The sequence below is a fragment of the Lepisma saccharinum genome, chromosome 27, assembly GCF_977018435.1.
Source record: "Lepisma saccharinum chromosome 27, izLepSacc3.1, whole genome shotgun sequence".
NCBI classification, from domain to species: domain Eukaryota; kingdom Metazoa; phylum Arthropoda; class Insecta; order Zygentoma; family Lepismatidae; genus Lepisma; species Lepisma saccharinum.
This window is the reverse complement of record NC_139255.1, coordinates 45,147,044-45,163,663: the sequence shown is the minus strand read 5'-3', so window position 1 is coordinate 45,163,663 and position 16,620 is coordinate 45,147,044. Positions and strand designations below refer to the sequence as shown.

The 16,620-nt window shown below is 40.0% G+C and overlaps 2 protein-coding genes across 2 annotated transcripts in view; both read right to left on the bottom strand.

The window, feature by feature from the left end:
• LOC145980451 (uncharacterized) overlaps nt 1–16,620 on the bottom strand; it is a 359,637-nt gene that overhangs the window by 317,720 nt on the left and 25,297 nt on the right. The gene's annotated exons all lie outside the window — the stretch shown is intronic.
• LOC145980232 (protein GVQW3-like) lies at nt 12,693–13,265 on the bottom strand. Its single transcript, XM_083113248.1, has one exon. It carries the CDS (start codon nt 13,263–13,265, stop codon nt 12,693–12,695), a length of 573 nt encoding a protein of 190 aa, XP_082969374.1.

The following is a 16,620-nucleotide window of genomic DNA, read 5'->3' as shown; positions in this document are numbered from 1 at the left end:
GATCCTCGGAAACCGGATACAGTCATTAAGCAATAAACGTGGGACAGCTAGATCTTGAAATACTGGCTTCCCAGCAAAGTGTTGTGTGTGTTGCCTAACTCTAAAACGATAAGTGGATTTTATTAGCAAACTTCCAATGCCAACATCTACCACCGCCATAGACGTAGGCAACACACACGTCGTCTAGCATAGAAACGAGTATTTCAGGATCTGGTGTCCCACTTTTATTGCGGGTGACTGTACATTTTCACACTACATTGCCATGACAACGTACAAACAAGAAGTATTTTCTCACGCCATTAATTACGCTCTATAACATTAATCTTTGCCATATGCATGGAGATTTCAGACCGTGTTCGAAAGATCCAAAAATCTTGAAGTACTGTCTTGTCGGAAGTGGCGCCATCTAGTGCAGTTCGAACGCGCTAATGAAATGAGTAATCGAGCCTGCACCGTGCAGTACGCGGCAATACACGCTCGTTTATTAGACTCTTTCGCTTGCTGCTCACTTGTTTGAAATCGTGGAAGTAGAAAGTCAAGTACGGTCTTGCATCTTTCGGACACGACCTCAGCCTCTGGGAATTTAATAATATCAACCAGGTTTCTCGTATTGATGGATCAAGCAGAGAATAGACGACCCAGTAACCGATCCGGAAGTTCTGGTTCCTTGGTTCCCAACCGGTTTTCTCCATCCGCAGGCTTTACTGCGAATGAAAGCAAATCACACGCAAGATCAGAGTCGACACTTGCATAAATATTGTTCAAATCTCTCCCCGTCAGCAGCACGCCATTTTGTACGGCAGCCTTTATCAGCACACACCTGTGCTTTTTCCGCTCTCCTGCTGTTCTGTGCATCGACCTGGTACCTGAGTGTTTACGCAAATAGAATCTCATCGCCAGTGTTTACGATACTTTGTCAAAGGACCGTGTGATGAAAAGCAGGTTGAAGTTTATGAACTCTACAGAATACTTCGCTTCAACAAAAAGTGCGAAATTATGTCTTTGAAATTCAATTTCCTCGTGTTATTTGCACAAATAATTTCAGAAGGTGCCGATTTCGGCAAATATATCTAACAGTGTTATTCCAGGAAAGATGAATATATGGCCTACATTGGATGCAGCACGAAATTCAATAGGGGCGATTGTATGAATGGACGTGGAGAAGTATTGGCTTGGGTTCGGCAATGGAATGATTTGTAGTTGTAATCATTTCATATTAAAATAATTGATCTTTTGTCGCAATAAACTTAACAGCAGAGTACCCACTAAAGACACCAATTCGAATTGTACCAACTGAAAATTTGACTAGCAAATAGTTACCATTGGTAGAGTTTGGAATACCTAAGAAGCTTGTTAGTATGATAAAAGTATGCACCGGTGAAACAGAAAGTAAAATTCGTGTGGGTATTAATGTGTCTGGCAAATTTACAATTCATGATGGGTTAAAACAAGGAGATGCATTATCTCCATTGCTCTTTAATTTTGCCTTAGAATATGCTGTTAGGAAGGTAAAAGAAACTAAAGAAGGACTAAAACTAAATTGTTGTTAGCATATGCTGATGATGTAGACTAATTAGCGGATGATATAAATACAATTAAGAATAATGCTAAAATATATTTCAAAACTGCTAAAGAGATAGGTTTGGAAGTTAACAAAGAGATAACTAAATATATGATTACAGGCCGAAATCAAGTGTTAGGTAATAATCAAAATTTAATTATTCATAACAACTCGTTTGAACCAGTTTCCAAATTCAAATTCTTAGGAGTAATATTAACAAGTGTAAATTATATTAAAGAGGAAATAAAAAGTAGGTTTAATTCAGGAAATGCATATTACTTCTCTCTTCATAAACTTTTGTCTTCTCGTTTAATATCTAAGAAACTAAAAGTTAAAATATACAAAACCGTAATTTTGCCTGTAGTATTATATGGGTGTGAAACTTGGTCCCTTACATTGAGAGAGGAACATAATTTGAGAGTATTTGAAAATGAGATCCTTAGGAAAATATTTGGACCTAAAAGGGATGAGGAGACAGGTGAGTGGAGAAGGTTACATAATTTAGAACTACATCATTTGTATTCATGTCCAGATATTATTAGAATAATTAAATCAAGAAGACTTAGGTGGGCAGGCCATGTGGCACGAATGGGAGAGGAAAGAGGAGTTTACAGGATTCTTGTTGGGGAACTTGATGGTAAGAGACCTGTAGGAAGGCCAAGACGAAGATGGAGGGACAACGTTGAGATGGACCTAAAGGAAATCGGTAGAGATAGAAAAGAGTATATAGATCTTGCTCAAGATAGGGACAGATGGAAGGCCTGTGTTGCTGCAGCCATGAACCTTCGGGTTTAAGAAGGCTAGAGAGTTAGTTAGTTAATAGTTACCACTGGTAGATGATTTTCTCCAGAAGTGCAAAATCAGGAAGCATCATTCATATTTTGGAGAAAACATTCTTTCAATTTTCAGTATAGTATCTGTGTGAAATAGATTGTAAGAAATCTTAAAATTTCTGATACGTCTGAAACTGCAGAACATATTCCGAGTTCATTTGAAATGAAAGTTAAGAAAGTTTTTTGATAATGAAATCAACCGAAAATGTGCTTCCATTTGTTCCGCGTTTGTATCAGTAATTTGAAAAATAACAATTTTCAAAATTAATTTTCTATGGGAATCCTACAGGTTTCGAAAATTTCACTAAAGACCTAAGAAGGTAGGGACAATGGTGTGATTCCCCAATTTCTATATATATTCTTTCTCTCCCCTCCACCCCTCCCACGCGTATATATGTGTGTGAATGTGTGTCAAAATTTGTTCCAAGTCAACTGTATGTACAGATAGGTTAATCGGGACTGGTAACAATCAGAGGCGCAACCACGAATTTTTGTCTTTGAGAGGGGGGGGGGCAAGTACCAAGATAAAAGTGCCGATAATAATAATAATAATAATAATAATAATATTATTATTACTAGTTGTAGTAGTAGTATCAAAGACGTTTTTATCCTGATAAATTAGTCAAAGAGGGTGAAGAAGTCGATGCTAAAGCATTTGTTTTTAACAATGGATTTGAAATATTTTTTCAACACGTTCAATTTCACATTAGCTAATAATGGAAAAGAAACACAGAAACTATTTTGAATGGTAGAAAATGAATGATAAATGCATTCCGAAGATAATTATATTTTTGTACATATAACATGTATAACTTTCATGTACAAGATATGTTTTACACATATGCAACATGGAGCGAGATAAAATAAGAAAATACATATGCTAACATTAAATTGTGTACTTATTTAAAGTTTAGTCAATACATATAGACAACCCTTATTATTTTAATACATGGTAAATGGCTGATATATCGGAGACACATTAAAATCGGATATTGTGTGTTTCGCATGGTTCGTACTTACGAATTGTGTATTGCGGAACATAGTTCAAGGTGCCATTATGCTTTTTACACGAAAATAACTTCGATTTTTTACATTACGAGTAATTGCTTTGGTTCCTTTCTTCCGTTGTGGAACATACAATATGACGCGCACAGCTGTGGATTATCGCGCGTCGTGCTTGTGTTTTGTCGATTTGGAGTGGGGTATGTACTGTTATTATTATCTTATTGTCTTTGGCGTTTTGATTCCTACACGCTTGCATGCCCTGATGTTCTAGCTGCAAAACAAAAGTTACCCGAAGTAGATTGCTCAAATAGTCACAGAGATATAACGTTTTTCCGAAACAAGTAAAAATTTAAAAATCGCAAAAGCCGCGGCGGTCTAAAGGTTAAAGGAAATTACTGAAAACATAGCCAAATTCCATACTGACACCGTTGATGATTTTTGGATACCTCCTCAACCCGTGGAAAGTCTTGTCATTTACAGCAATTTACTAGAGGGAAATATCATTTTAGTAATTTATGCACCCTCTCCAAACTTCCATAACACGCTGTCATACTTTTTGTGACAAAAGCCCCGTATATCGTCGTTTTGGTGAGAAATTTACTTTTACACCCGAAAAAAATCTGCTTACCCTCTGCTACCATTTAACCTTGTAATAAGCTTCCAGAAGCCGGCGATGCCTGTTCTTAAGCAATTGCTTACGTGTTGTAATTTTCTTCTCCCGGCTAATTTTCCTCTCCCGGTCTCTTAAGCCGGAGGGGGGGGGAGGGGAGGAAAACACCAGAGAAGCGAAACGAAACGTAGGACTCGGCACGTGACGCGGCGGTAACCGCACGTCACTTCCGCAAGATTACGCGCCGCCTCACTGGCTGCTAACAAGAAATACTTGGGAGAAACTAAAGCGAATTAAGCCTAAGGGCGACATCCGCAAATCAGAGCTGCGTGGCTATTGTACAGAGTGTTTCAGCATGTTTCGTGCGAATTTCAAAATCCGCCGATGACGAACAAGCAGCGGTTTCTAAAGCTGAAACCAGGTGCAACTTGGCGCCAGTGTTGAATATTTGATGATAGTGTTGGTACACCCAACGGCAGAAATGGTATGCAAATTGTCCATCGCCATTTTCCCCAAGTCTGTGTCCCAGAATATGATGATCATGAATTCAAACAAGAACGTGAATAAGCAGAGTATAACATTTGATTTGCATAAACAGAATTCCATTTCTTAAAACAACACAGGATGCAGAATAGAAAAGAATTAAATTAGTGATGGGCAATGTGCCTACTATTATCTTTGCCGTTGGCTGTACCACTAAGTTAACTGCGAGCGGAAGTTAAGGGAAAGGACAGAAATATGGGCGTATGTATACTTGGCCTTCGTGGCTGAGGTAAACAAAGGTAAACCTCACTCGTAATGCCCTGCGAGAATCTCCGATCAAAGAACGATATCCGCAAATCAGAGCTTGTCTTAGCTACAAACTAACTGCATTCAGGAGGGACCATTCGGAGCAAAGATCTATGATTGGTTGATTGATTTATTTGGTGTTTTAAGTCCACTTTACGCACAGTAAGGCCGTGTCCGAAGGGTGCAAGACCGTACTTGAAGCGAGCATCCTCCGAGTATGGTCTTGCAGTGCGGTCTTCAAGTCGTGGACTGGAAGTGTTGTCTTTCGAATTGCACTTCGACTGCAGCGCCAAATACGGTCAGGAGATAAAACTGAGTACTCGTTGTTATCGTCGCGTTATAACACTTATTTTTCAGCATAGAAATTACATAGCATTTTCAAATGTTTGTACACATACATTTCCACACATTAGAAGAACTATAACCAATAACCTGCTGGCCCATAACGTAACCTGTGTCGGTGGCTTTCTACCTTCGTGATTATAAACAAATGAACAACGAGTGCGGAAACCACGTGACCTAGTCACCAACCATCTGCACTGCGAGCTGTGCACTTGCGTGCTTCTGTTCTTGGCGCTTACGAACTGTACTAGGTGACGTCACTTCCGCCAAGACCATACTTCAAGCCTGTACCTTGTACCACTTGAACCACTATGTGTACCCACCGGGTATCGAACCCGGGACCTCTTGATTACAAGGCGATGACAGTACCACTGCGCCATCGGGGAGGCCCCAAAGATCTATGAGGTTTATGTAGCCAGTAGTTTAAGTGTATTGGGGTGCAACTCAATACGGCTTGCGTTTGGATGTAGATTCTTGTTCTTATGAACAATAATTTTATTTTATTTTGTCTCAGTGTACAAAACGTAAGCGGATTTGGGTTGAGAACTGTGAATGTAGCCTCGAGAACTCCAATAGGAAAGCGACACGTCGCCTCATTCCGCGAGTTTACCAAGAGGCTTGTCGCAAATTGAAACAGAAGAGCGGTGTGCTTTATCAGGGAATCAGATCTGAGCTTGGTCTGGAAGCATTTAGCCAGATCCGAGAAACAATCAAACGGTAAAACAACATACCGGGAGACGGTTTTAGTTCGGCGTGTACAGTCGACGTCAAAAATGGTCTTACACACATTGCTTTTCTCCACCGTTGAATGCCCTACAGTTATTAAAGCTGCATCCCAGTTGGTTATGCAATTATGTGGTCTTGGTTTCTTCCTTAAAACATACCTCACATCCAATCATTGCATCTTCCATGGCTTGCAAGAATAACTGATGTACAGGGAGGGCCAAGAAGATGTTACCACTTATATGGCAATTTGAAGGTAGGGTGAATTTATACTCGTATGTCTATATGCCTTGAAAGTGATTGAAGGTGTTTCCTGAATGGACGGAACTGCACTGCATCGTTGAGATACACTATGTATCATTCACATACATACATATATGTAATTTTAACCTCTTGTTTCTTTACAAAAATTACATTTGGTTTACTTTATAGATTTTGAGGTGCCGAGTCTGTTCACGCCAAATAACAGGCACAGTGAAACATACAGAGCATACGAACATAATGTGCGACACACATGTAAAACTGAGGGCTCCTCCTGGAAAACCTACACGACAACAAAAGTACAGGATGTATGATCATTTTACGGCTGGACACACTGGCGCATGCAGAGGGAAGCTGATGGGGTTACAGCCTCTTCAGAAATTTCGAGAAATTCAAAATTTTCAAATGAAAGCAGTAAGGAACTGAAAAAAAAACGAAGTGGGAACTATGCCTTAAAATGACCTCCGATTACATTTTTTTTCTCTGAACAACCTTTAAGACGAAGGGTATAAACGGTAATTATCCAATATTTTAAAGTGCTATGTAATATCACCATTACAATTCCAGCCCCCTACGAGAAGAAATTCTGCATACGTCAGTTACTCGAACCAATGTCACTTCCCCACATATTAGCAAAAGTTATGTGGGTTGTCAATGCATGTACGACTCATCATGAAAGTAGTTACAGAAGAAAATGCAACACTGACTGCAAAATGCATTATCTGCAGACTTCTCGGGAGGTAAAAATGAAAGACTATATATATATATATATATATATATACACACACACACACATATACATATACATATACATATATATATATATATATATATATATATATATATATATATATATATATATAAAATGGATGTATGTGTGTGTGGGGGTGTATATTTGTTTGTTCCGCCATAACTCTCGAACGCCTGGAACAATTTCAACCAAGCTTGGTACACGTATCACTTGCAACTTGGAAAGAAATACTATGTGGGTAAGACACCCCTGGCACCCCTAGTGATACGTAAAAATAATCGAGAACCACCGATATTAAATTCCGCACAGACAGACATCCGTGACTATGCAATCCGCACAACGATAGTGTTTCTCGGGTTGTCTAACATTCAGGCTGTGTTGCGAATGGAACCCATAGTTTTCGTGACACTCCCAATGCGGTTCAACTCCAAGTTCATCACCTATCGGCAGGTGGGGGGGGGGGGTGAGAGCGGGTGAAAAATAAAATGCCACAAATGACCTAGATTAGTGTCGAATCCATAGTTTTCGGAGTCGCTAAGCTAATTGGTGACATTGACGATCATATTTAAAATTAGTTACATTTTACACTATAGTTAGAATTCATTATTTTCCTGTTTAATACAAGATTGGGATAAATAAATACCCGGGCAACGCCGGACAATCAGCTAGTTGGTTATATTTCCCAATTTAGAATGAATTAAATGTCTGTAGGCTTATATTTTTCCACGTTTAGTAATTTTTAGTAAACTAAGGTTTTGTAGTATATACTCTTATAACCAAGATATGAATGGCATTTATCTTCCACCGCCCTTATAAGGTCCTCTTCGTTGAAAAACCGTATCCCTTTTAGCCTGTTCTTGACGTGAGGGAACAGTGCAAAGTCGCCCCTACGCATTTTTTTGTTATATTTCACCACATAGCATGAAAACAAGAACCAATCATGAAAAATGTATTTTTCTGATTCAACGCCTCCAAATCTATAATAACGGATGTTTTCTTATATCTAAAAAATTAAAACGATGTTAATGGTACAACTCTTAATATAGTTCGGCACCCGAACCGTGCCGAAAAATGAATCTGGAACTCTTTGGCTATAAAGAATCATCGGAAGTTCAACTATTTGTTCTTTACTAACTAAAAATGACACCTCAACTATGTATGCTATAAATAGGCTTTCCATATTGTTTAGGGTCCAACCCAGGACATATTTGTGATCAACTCGTTGCTGCTGAATTTCAGTTTTCTTTACAAAGTATTCTTAAAACCTTTAACATTTTATTGGAACATTAAACTATAAATTATACAAGAAAAAAATATTAACATTATTTTCTAAAATCAATCTATTAATTTTCAAATGCTTGATTGAATAATACATTGTCTGATGTTTAGGAAGCCTCTCTGTTCTCTGTTCTGTTGACTCAGTTGAACTTTTCACTAGACATGACTTTTTTCAGAAATGGCTTGCTTGTTTTAATAACATCATAAAATTCACAACATGAAACTTCTGAATTAATTTTAACATTCGGCAGATGTTTCACAGTGGATACTAGAAGTCTACCTCTTTCTGCTGACCAAATATTCCCCATAATTGAAAACACTCTCTCAACTGGAGCAGATGTTCCAGGCAAAGACATAACAAACTTAACCATTTTAGAAATGTTCGTACATGAAATATCAGTCTTTTGAAACGCCTTAAAAATTGGTCGTGAATATTCAATACCGGTATCTGTTTTCATGTTCAGATTCTCAAAACCCCGGACATTTTGCAATCCCGGACATCACCCCGGACAGCACTAGAAAGCCAGGACTGTCCGGGCTAATCCCGGACGTATGGTAAGCCTAGCTATAAACATGTTCTCCATTCTCATTAAAATACATGTTCACTTTTTCTATCAGCCGACATTGTCGTTTCGTCACATAAGAAATGAGCTACTATTGACTGTTGTCATTAGGCACAGCCCGGTTGCGATTTCCATGTGGATTTTGTAAACAAGCTCCTGGGTCTCGTACTTCCTGCAGGGTGCATGTAGCAGCCGACGTGTCTGTGGATCATTGCGTCATGTAAGAAACGCGCTACTATTGGCTGTTGCAATTAGCCACGCTCACAGTTGCGATTTCCATGTGGATTTTGTAAACACGCTCCTGGGCCTCGTATAACGTGTCGGGCATGCCATTAGCCACGCCAACAGTTTCGATTTCCACGTAAATTTTGTAAATATACTTCATTAAGTAGGATAATGTTTGTAAATTTATCTCTGGTGCCACAATAGTTGCTCTAACGTCATAACTCTAAGCATGCAACCTTTCGAAGAATAAAATTTCAATCATATTTACATCAGGTCGTGCAATCTAGCTATTCCAGTGTTATTTCCCGAAAGATTTTCCGACATCGCATCATTATCGAGACCCACGCTGTATATTGAGGTAAATATCCCCCTATTCCCACACCCTCCCGCGGCCCTGTCCTTTTCATTCTACATTGATTTCAATTGGAGGGCTCGCGATTTTGTGTGCGTAGCTGATAAGCTTCAAATTATTGGGTCCAGGGGTAAAAAAGACAGGCTGGTGATTGTGTTTGCCCGATCGAACAGGGTAAATAATATTCACAGTGTGAAATAACGAGGCCTAGGCAGCTGGGAAGAGAGGATGTGGAATCGGGGGGGGAGGATATTGATATTTTCTTTACCCTGAGATGGTACGAAATTGGGATAAGGATGGGTCGTTACTGTTAGTTGCGCAATGACGTGGCGGGGGGGGGGGGGTAACATACAAGTTCAATGTGTAACCAATGTTAATTATTTAGATAGATTCGTCTATCTGTCAACGATAGCAATACAGGGTGAAGCAAAAGTCAGGTTGATTGGCCACCGCGGTCACCAGACCTAACACCCAGGGATTTCTACTTGTGAAGACGCGTAAAGGCCACCGTGCACGCTAAGAAAATTAAGAGCATGGGGCACCTCAAAAGGCGCCATCTTCCAAATCGCCCCAAACCTACACACTAGAAGACATCTTACGCAACTAGGAGCGTTGAACAGAAGCACGCATTCACACAGGTAGTGTCCATATTGAACACGTACTGTAACTGTGATCATTAAGCATGTGTATGTTTGTATGCACGTATTTGTTTTCATATGTAACCTGACTCTTGCATCACTCTGTATAACGAAAGTCAGCAATCGATTAAGTTGGCAATGTTGCAAAACTATTCTGGTATATATGTATACACAGCGTGTCCAAAAAATAACTCCGGAGTTTCAAGAATGAGTATATTATTTTGGTACCAGCATACAATTGTGTTTTGAGCATAATCATGAAGCAAGTGTTAGTTCATAAATTCCTCACCAGATAGCGGCAGGGTTCATAGGAGCTGTGTTGCAGTATGACGAATCGGACATTGGTTCAGTTGCGTTCGTCTGTCATCGTCTACCTTCGTGTCCTAAGGTGCCGAACGCTGATCGCAGCACCAAACGGGAATTGGAGACACTTCACGTTGCAAAACCTACTGCAAGCCTATACTTTCCTCTCAATATACGCGAGGGTTGCTTAAGGGTCCTGCTACGAGTAGACTCTCGTGTGCGCGGGGAAAAGTAACGACCGGAAGACCTTGCTTATTGAACACAGGAAAAGCAAAGGCAGGATTACACTTAGCAACGTTGCTACAGGACAGCCGATCATATTATGACGTCACCTGTGCAAATGAAATTGCCACTTATTCCAGCACATTTGGGCAATTGGTTGGTAGAAATATCTCAAACGCACAGTGTTCTACGACGACAGGGGTCCCGCATTCGAACCATGGCCTGAGCACGGATGTTCTTTGCGAGTGTCTCTTCATCAATTTCATCCTCATCTTCGCGATAATCTAAATGTGGCAGAAAAGTGAAGTAAAGTAAACTAAATCTAACAACTCTCAAGGTCAACCGCCAGTAAAAAAGGCGTTTATTATTTATAAAAATACAAAGCATTTGAATCTGTACTATTGCAAGACCAGCAGAAATCTCTATCTTCAAATACAAGCTTCATGTCATCTTCTATCATGTATCGCACTCTAGGTACAGGGTGATAAGTTTGGGTATGGATAGAATAAAATGGATGTGACATTTTTTTGGTCAAATGTAATTACCTGAAATATATGTATACAAAAGACTGAAAGGTGGGAGTTTTTATTTTTATACACTACTAACAGTTTGGTACAGTTTTCAGTTTTCTACATGGCCTCCATTGCGAACTCTACACAACTCATAACGGTGATTCAATTCATTCCACGTCTCTGGGGTGTTCTGACGAAAGCCTGTGTGATTTTGAGTTTCAATTCATCAATGTCTGTGGGTTTCTGTGAATAGACAGTGTATTTAAACCCCACACGAAGAAGTCTGAGAGGGGTTAAATCTGTGGAGTTGGGTGGCCAAGCAATTGGTCCCCAACGGCCACACCAACGACGATTGAAATGTTGGTCAAGAAAATCAAGAACCACTCCAAACTTCATTGTTGCCAACACACTACAGCAAAACTCCCATATTTCACGCACGAACACACCAACACGAAAATTTTCCTACTATCACATTTACGTTTCTATTCATGTTTTATTTTATCCATACCCAAATCGATAACCCAGTATTTTCAATTCACCCCCTGTTCTCCCTTAACTTCATTTTCTATACGCAAGGATGCAACATATGCCAATCGCCTAGCTACAGCGGTCTGTCTGAGAAGAAGCCTTTTATCTTTCACCATCTGCAGGTGTCTCTACGCAAACATCGCTTCTACCTTAACAGTTAATTACCCATAATTCCTTTGATATACGCGTCGCAACCAAGCACCTATCGAACGAGAGGATTTATGAACAAAGATGGTCTCCTCGAGAAGAAGAAGAGGAAGGATAGGTCTTCCAACTTTATAAACAAACGCCATTCACGGAGCACCAACGAAACTCTCCAAAAGTGGAATCAATATCGAAGGCTAAAAGTTAGTCGTTTAAAGGGGGTGGTTGAGGGTGGGCAGGGGGTGCTAAACCGAAAGTTTGACGAGTAATATTATCTTAAAAGTTCCTTTCCAAGGCGAGGTTCGGTTAATGTGGAGGAAAATGTAGAGTGAAGGGTGTGTCAGTGTTGCCACATGAAGCGAAATTTCCCTATTGAAGGGAAATTCATACCAAATGTTAAGCGAAAAGGGAAAAATCGATGAAAAGTACCAAAATGTCATGGAAGTGTGATTACAACAGACTCAGATATAGGTGCTTGAAAAGCTTTTAAGAAAATTGGATTCAAATACAAGGTGCGTCTGAAAAGTTCGGTGAATGGTCTCAGTAAATAAAGGAAACAAGAGTTACAAACAAAATACCTTTACTGGCCTTCAAAGTAATCACCATTAGCTACAACACACGTCTGACATCGGTTGTAAAGTGGTTGGAAACTGGCAGCAAACGCTTCTTGTGGAATCGCTCGAAGCACCGTGGTCACGCGTTGTTGGATATCCGCAACGTCTGCGAAGCGGAAGCCTTTCAGGGCTAATTTAAGGCGGGGAAACAAAAAGAAGTCTGCCGGCGCCAAATCTGGAGAATACGGAGGGTGTGGAAGAACAGTCACCTGGCGTTGAGCGAGAAAGTTGACCACGCGGATCGCAGTGTGCGGACGGGCGTTGTCTTGGAGGAAAGTGCACTGTCCACTCCCGTACAGTTCTGGCCGAACCCGCCGGATGCGTTGCAGCAGCCGTTTCAAAACTCCCTCGTTAACTTCCGCGTTGACAGTTTGACCCGCGGGTAGAAATTCTTGATGGATCAAGCCCTTGCTGTCGAAAAAGGCGAACAACATCGTCTTAATCTTGGATTTGGTCTGCCGACTTTTTTTTGGGAGGCGGGTAAGACGATAAACACCATTTCATTGACTGTCGCTTGGTCTCCGGATCGTATTGGTACCACCAGGTCTCATCTCCAGTAATGATGGTTTCCAAAAACTGCGGATTCCGGTCAGACATGTCGATGACATCGCCAGACGTTTCCATCCGAGTTTGCTTCTGTTCGTCTGTCAGCGTGTGCGGTACAAACCAGGCACTAATTTTTCGCTTTTTCGAATGTTCGTGAACAATAGTGCGTACACTGTCTTTGCTTATCTGCAACTCTTCTGCGATCATTCTCAACGACAGTCGCCGATCATCCGCAAGCATCCGTTGCACTCGTCCGATGTTGTCTGGGATTGTGCTTGGTGACGGTCGACCCGAACGCGGCTCATCCTCGACACCTTCCTTTCCGTCTCTAAAGCGTTTAAACCACTCAAACACACACTTTTTACTTACTGCTTCAACACCGTACACTTGCACTAACATTCCATGAGTCTCCGTCGCCGTTTTCCGTAATTTGAAGCAAAACTTCATGTTAACGCGTTGCTCCATGTTGTAATGACATGAGTTCGCACACTCACTCAGTTAGCTTGGTCGCAGCGTGCACCACTGCTTTACTTCGGTGATTTGCACGATAGGGGGCGCTTGTTGACATACCTCTCAATGCGCATGTGCGGGCGCGTCATCCTAACCAGCGCGGTTTTTCAAATATGGGATCATTCACCGAACTTTTCAGACGCACCTTGTATGAATATATACATTGAAAACAACTAAGGGTCTGTCGACCACGAGGAGACCATGGGACAGACATCTGAAACACGGGAAGTACAGAAGAAGAAGCCTGATGAGGAACATTTGCCTGAATCAAATGATCGAAATCCTGCAAACAGAAACCAATAGCAAAATCCGAGAAAAAACTAAATCTCAAGCATAGTACGGAATGGAAATAAAATAATCAAATCTGTACTTGAAAGGCAACAGAAGAGAAAAAATAAGACACTTTAGAGGAAATTTACAAGGCATAAAAGGACATTTGAAAATATATAAATGTAAAGAAATAGGCACCTTAAAGTAAATATAACAAACATGGAAATGATAAACAATAAAAGACAAGTGAAAGGAAATTAAGGAGATACATAAATATAAGAGTAGAAATGGACAGTTGAGAGGAAATTAAGAAACAAGAAATTAGAAATATGCGCTTGAAAGACAATGAAAGCACTTAGAACAAAGAAAAACATCCATTGAAGACGAATTAGGCAACTAAATAAATGAAGGGAAACAAATATGCACTTGAAAGGAAATAAAAGGAAGAAATAGGCACTTGAAAGGAAATAAAAGGAAGAAATAGGCACTTGAAAGGGAATAAAAGGAAGAAATAGGCACTTGAAAGGAAATAAAAGGAAGAAATAGGCACTTGAAAGGGAATAAAAGAGAAGAAATAGGCACTTGAAAGGAAATAAAAGGAAGAAATATGCACTTGAAAGAATATAAAAGAGAAGAAATAGGCACTTGAAAGAAAATAAAATAAGAAATAAGCACTTCAGAGGAAATAAAAATGTTGAAACTCTTGAAAAGAAATAAAACAAGAAATAGGCACTTGAAAGGCAATAAAAAGAGAAGAAATAGGCACTTGAGAGCAAATAAAAATGCAGACATAGAAAACTATTGAAAAAATAAAACATAAGAAGTAGGCACTTGAAAGAAAATAAAGGAGAATAAATAGGGACCTGAGAGGAAATAAAAATATAGAAATAAACTCTTGAAAGTGAATTGAAAGAAAACGAAAGGAAGGTGCAGATGAATGGAAATAATATAGAAAGAACTAGGCACCGAGGGGAGGTTAAGAAGAAGGCAAAACAGGCAAGGTCACTCTAGAATAAGCCTGTACGAAACTGCACGACCGCATTGAAGATACATGAAAGAATCCCACAGCATCCCTTCATCTTCCCTGACATCTATTATGTAGCATCTTCTCGAAATACCTCCGAGCATTCAATTAGGCGCCTTCCGGTTCGAGCCTGCCTAAATCATGCATCTTGCTGGACCGCATCCTCTTTTATCTCCCAAAGCGAAGGCCGCGGGGGAGAGAAGGGGGTCCGATCCCCGTCTCTTAGAAATATACAACGCAGGAGCAACGAACGACCTTCATGAAATTCGCCTTGGATCTCTCGAATTGGCTCCTTGCCTGATCTTCTCCTCCAAGATTATGAACGTCACTGCAGGAGGATTTTGCTGGGCTGCGTCTACGATGCGCTAAACGCCAGGTCTCGACTCGTTCGGAGAAGTTTGAAGTTCACCCAGCATCCTTGGTGGAGAAGAGTAGTAGTTCTCGCGATTCACGCTAGGAGACCCCACGCACTAGATGCCCGGTTGATACCAACAGCGCTTACTTGTCGGGAGAAAATTACATTTGTTCTAGAATCATTAAAACTTTCTTTTATTCCACATTTACGCTTAGATAGCTTAAGTGTGACTAAAATGGCCTTACTGTTGAGGAATGTGTAAATGTAATCAAAGACCTGTGACACATTTGTTGTTCGGAAATATAGCGACTAACCTTGAATGTAGCCACCTACTTGTTAAACAGTTGATTTAACTATTTTATTGAGCTATTTAAAATACACATTTTAAAATCTCCAAATTGTGACTGTGGTGATGTGATGTGATGCTCATCATATAATTTTGGAATGTCCTATTCACTCTGAGAAATTAATGACTTCATACAAAACATTATCAAAAAATAATGTGCCTTTTCCCATAAATTTCACTTAACTATTGTACGCACCAGATATTCAAATTGGATGTAGGCCTGTAATACTAGCGTCTTTGAGGCAAGTTATTATGAAATTGTAAATTTATATGTTTATAATATACAGGGTGTCATTTTAATGGCGCCCACGGACCACAGATTCGTGTAGAGGACATCAAAACAAACAACTTTTCTCAGTAACATTTTTCACGTTGGTGCGTCGATTCGACGCTACAGACGTTCAAAAAGGACCGTTTTGCCGCCTGGATGCTGGCAACCCAACACAACATTTGATCGTATCTGTGACGTCATTTCATGCTGCGAAACAGCTCACGGTAGGGTTGCAAGGAACACACATATTTTGTGAAAAATGACAAACTATCAACCACATTATTAGCTGTAAAACGAAGCGAGAAACGCGTCCAGTAAACCGAACATCATAGCCTACCAGCCAGAAGATCAGCAGTCATCTCAGGGGAAGGGGGAAATGAACCAACGAGATGAGAAATGGTAAAAACGTATTCAAAATGAAGAGTCAATATCGGATTTTGTCTCAGCCTACATGTCAAATGTCAACAACAATAACATTTATTGTACTTACAACTTACATGTGGCTGTTTACGCCCAGCTACATGTCAATTATATTTGCAAATCTCGTTGCAAGGTTGATATCTACAGGTTTGTGTCCAGATGCCTTGTGGTACTTTTGTGTTGATAACGGAAGTATCTGAGGTTCACGTTGTTACATTACGGCTAAAACACGTACAACCACGCACAGTAACATTCTAATGATGAATCAGTAGCGAATATACTGCCCTGTTCACAGTTGCAAACTATTACATGTGTATCCGGTGCGTAGATAAACACAGTCGTCGGAGAGTTTGTTTTACTACTACTTATATCCCTTTATTTTCAACCATTTTTGTCACTTGCCTCATAATGCCCTGAATATACATTATATTACGTGTTGATAACCTTTGGAATTTTGAGTTCTTTCATTTCTATTTTGTCATCTGTTCAGTGTGTCACAGACAACTAGTATGAGAAGGACGAAGTGGATAGACTAAGTTGTAGATGACAACTTGATAACTAGATTTGCAAATATTTGACATGCAAGATGAGACAAAATTCGATTTGACCACTTCCACTTGAATT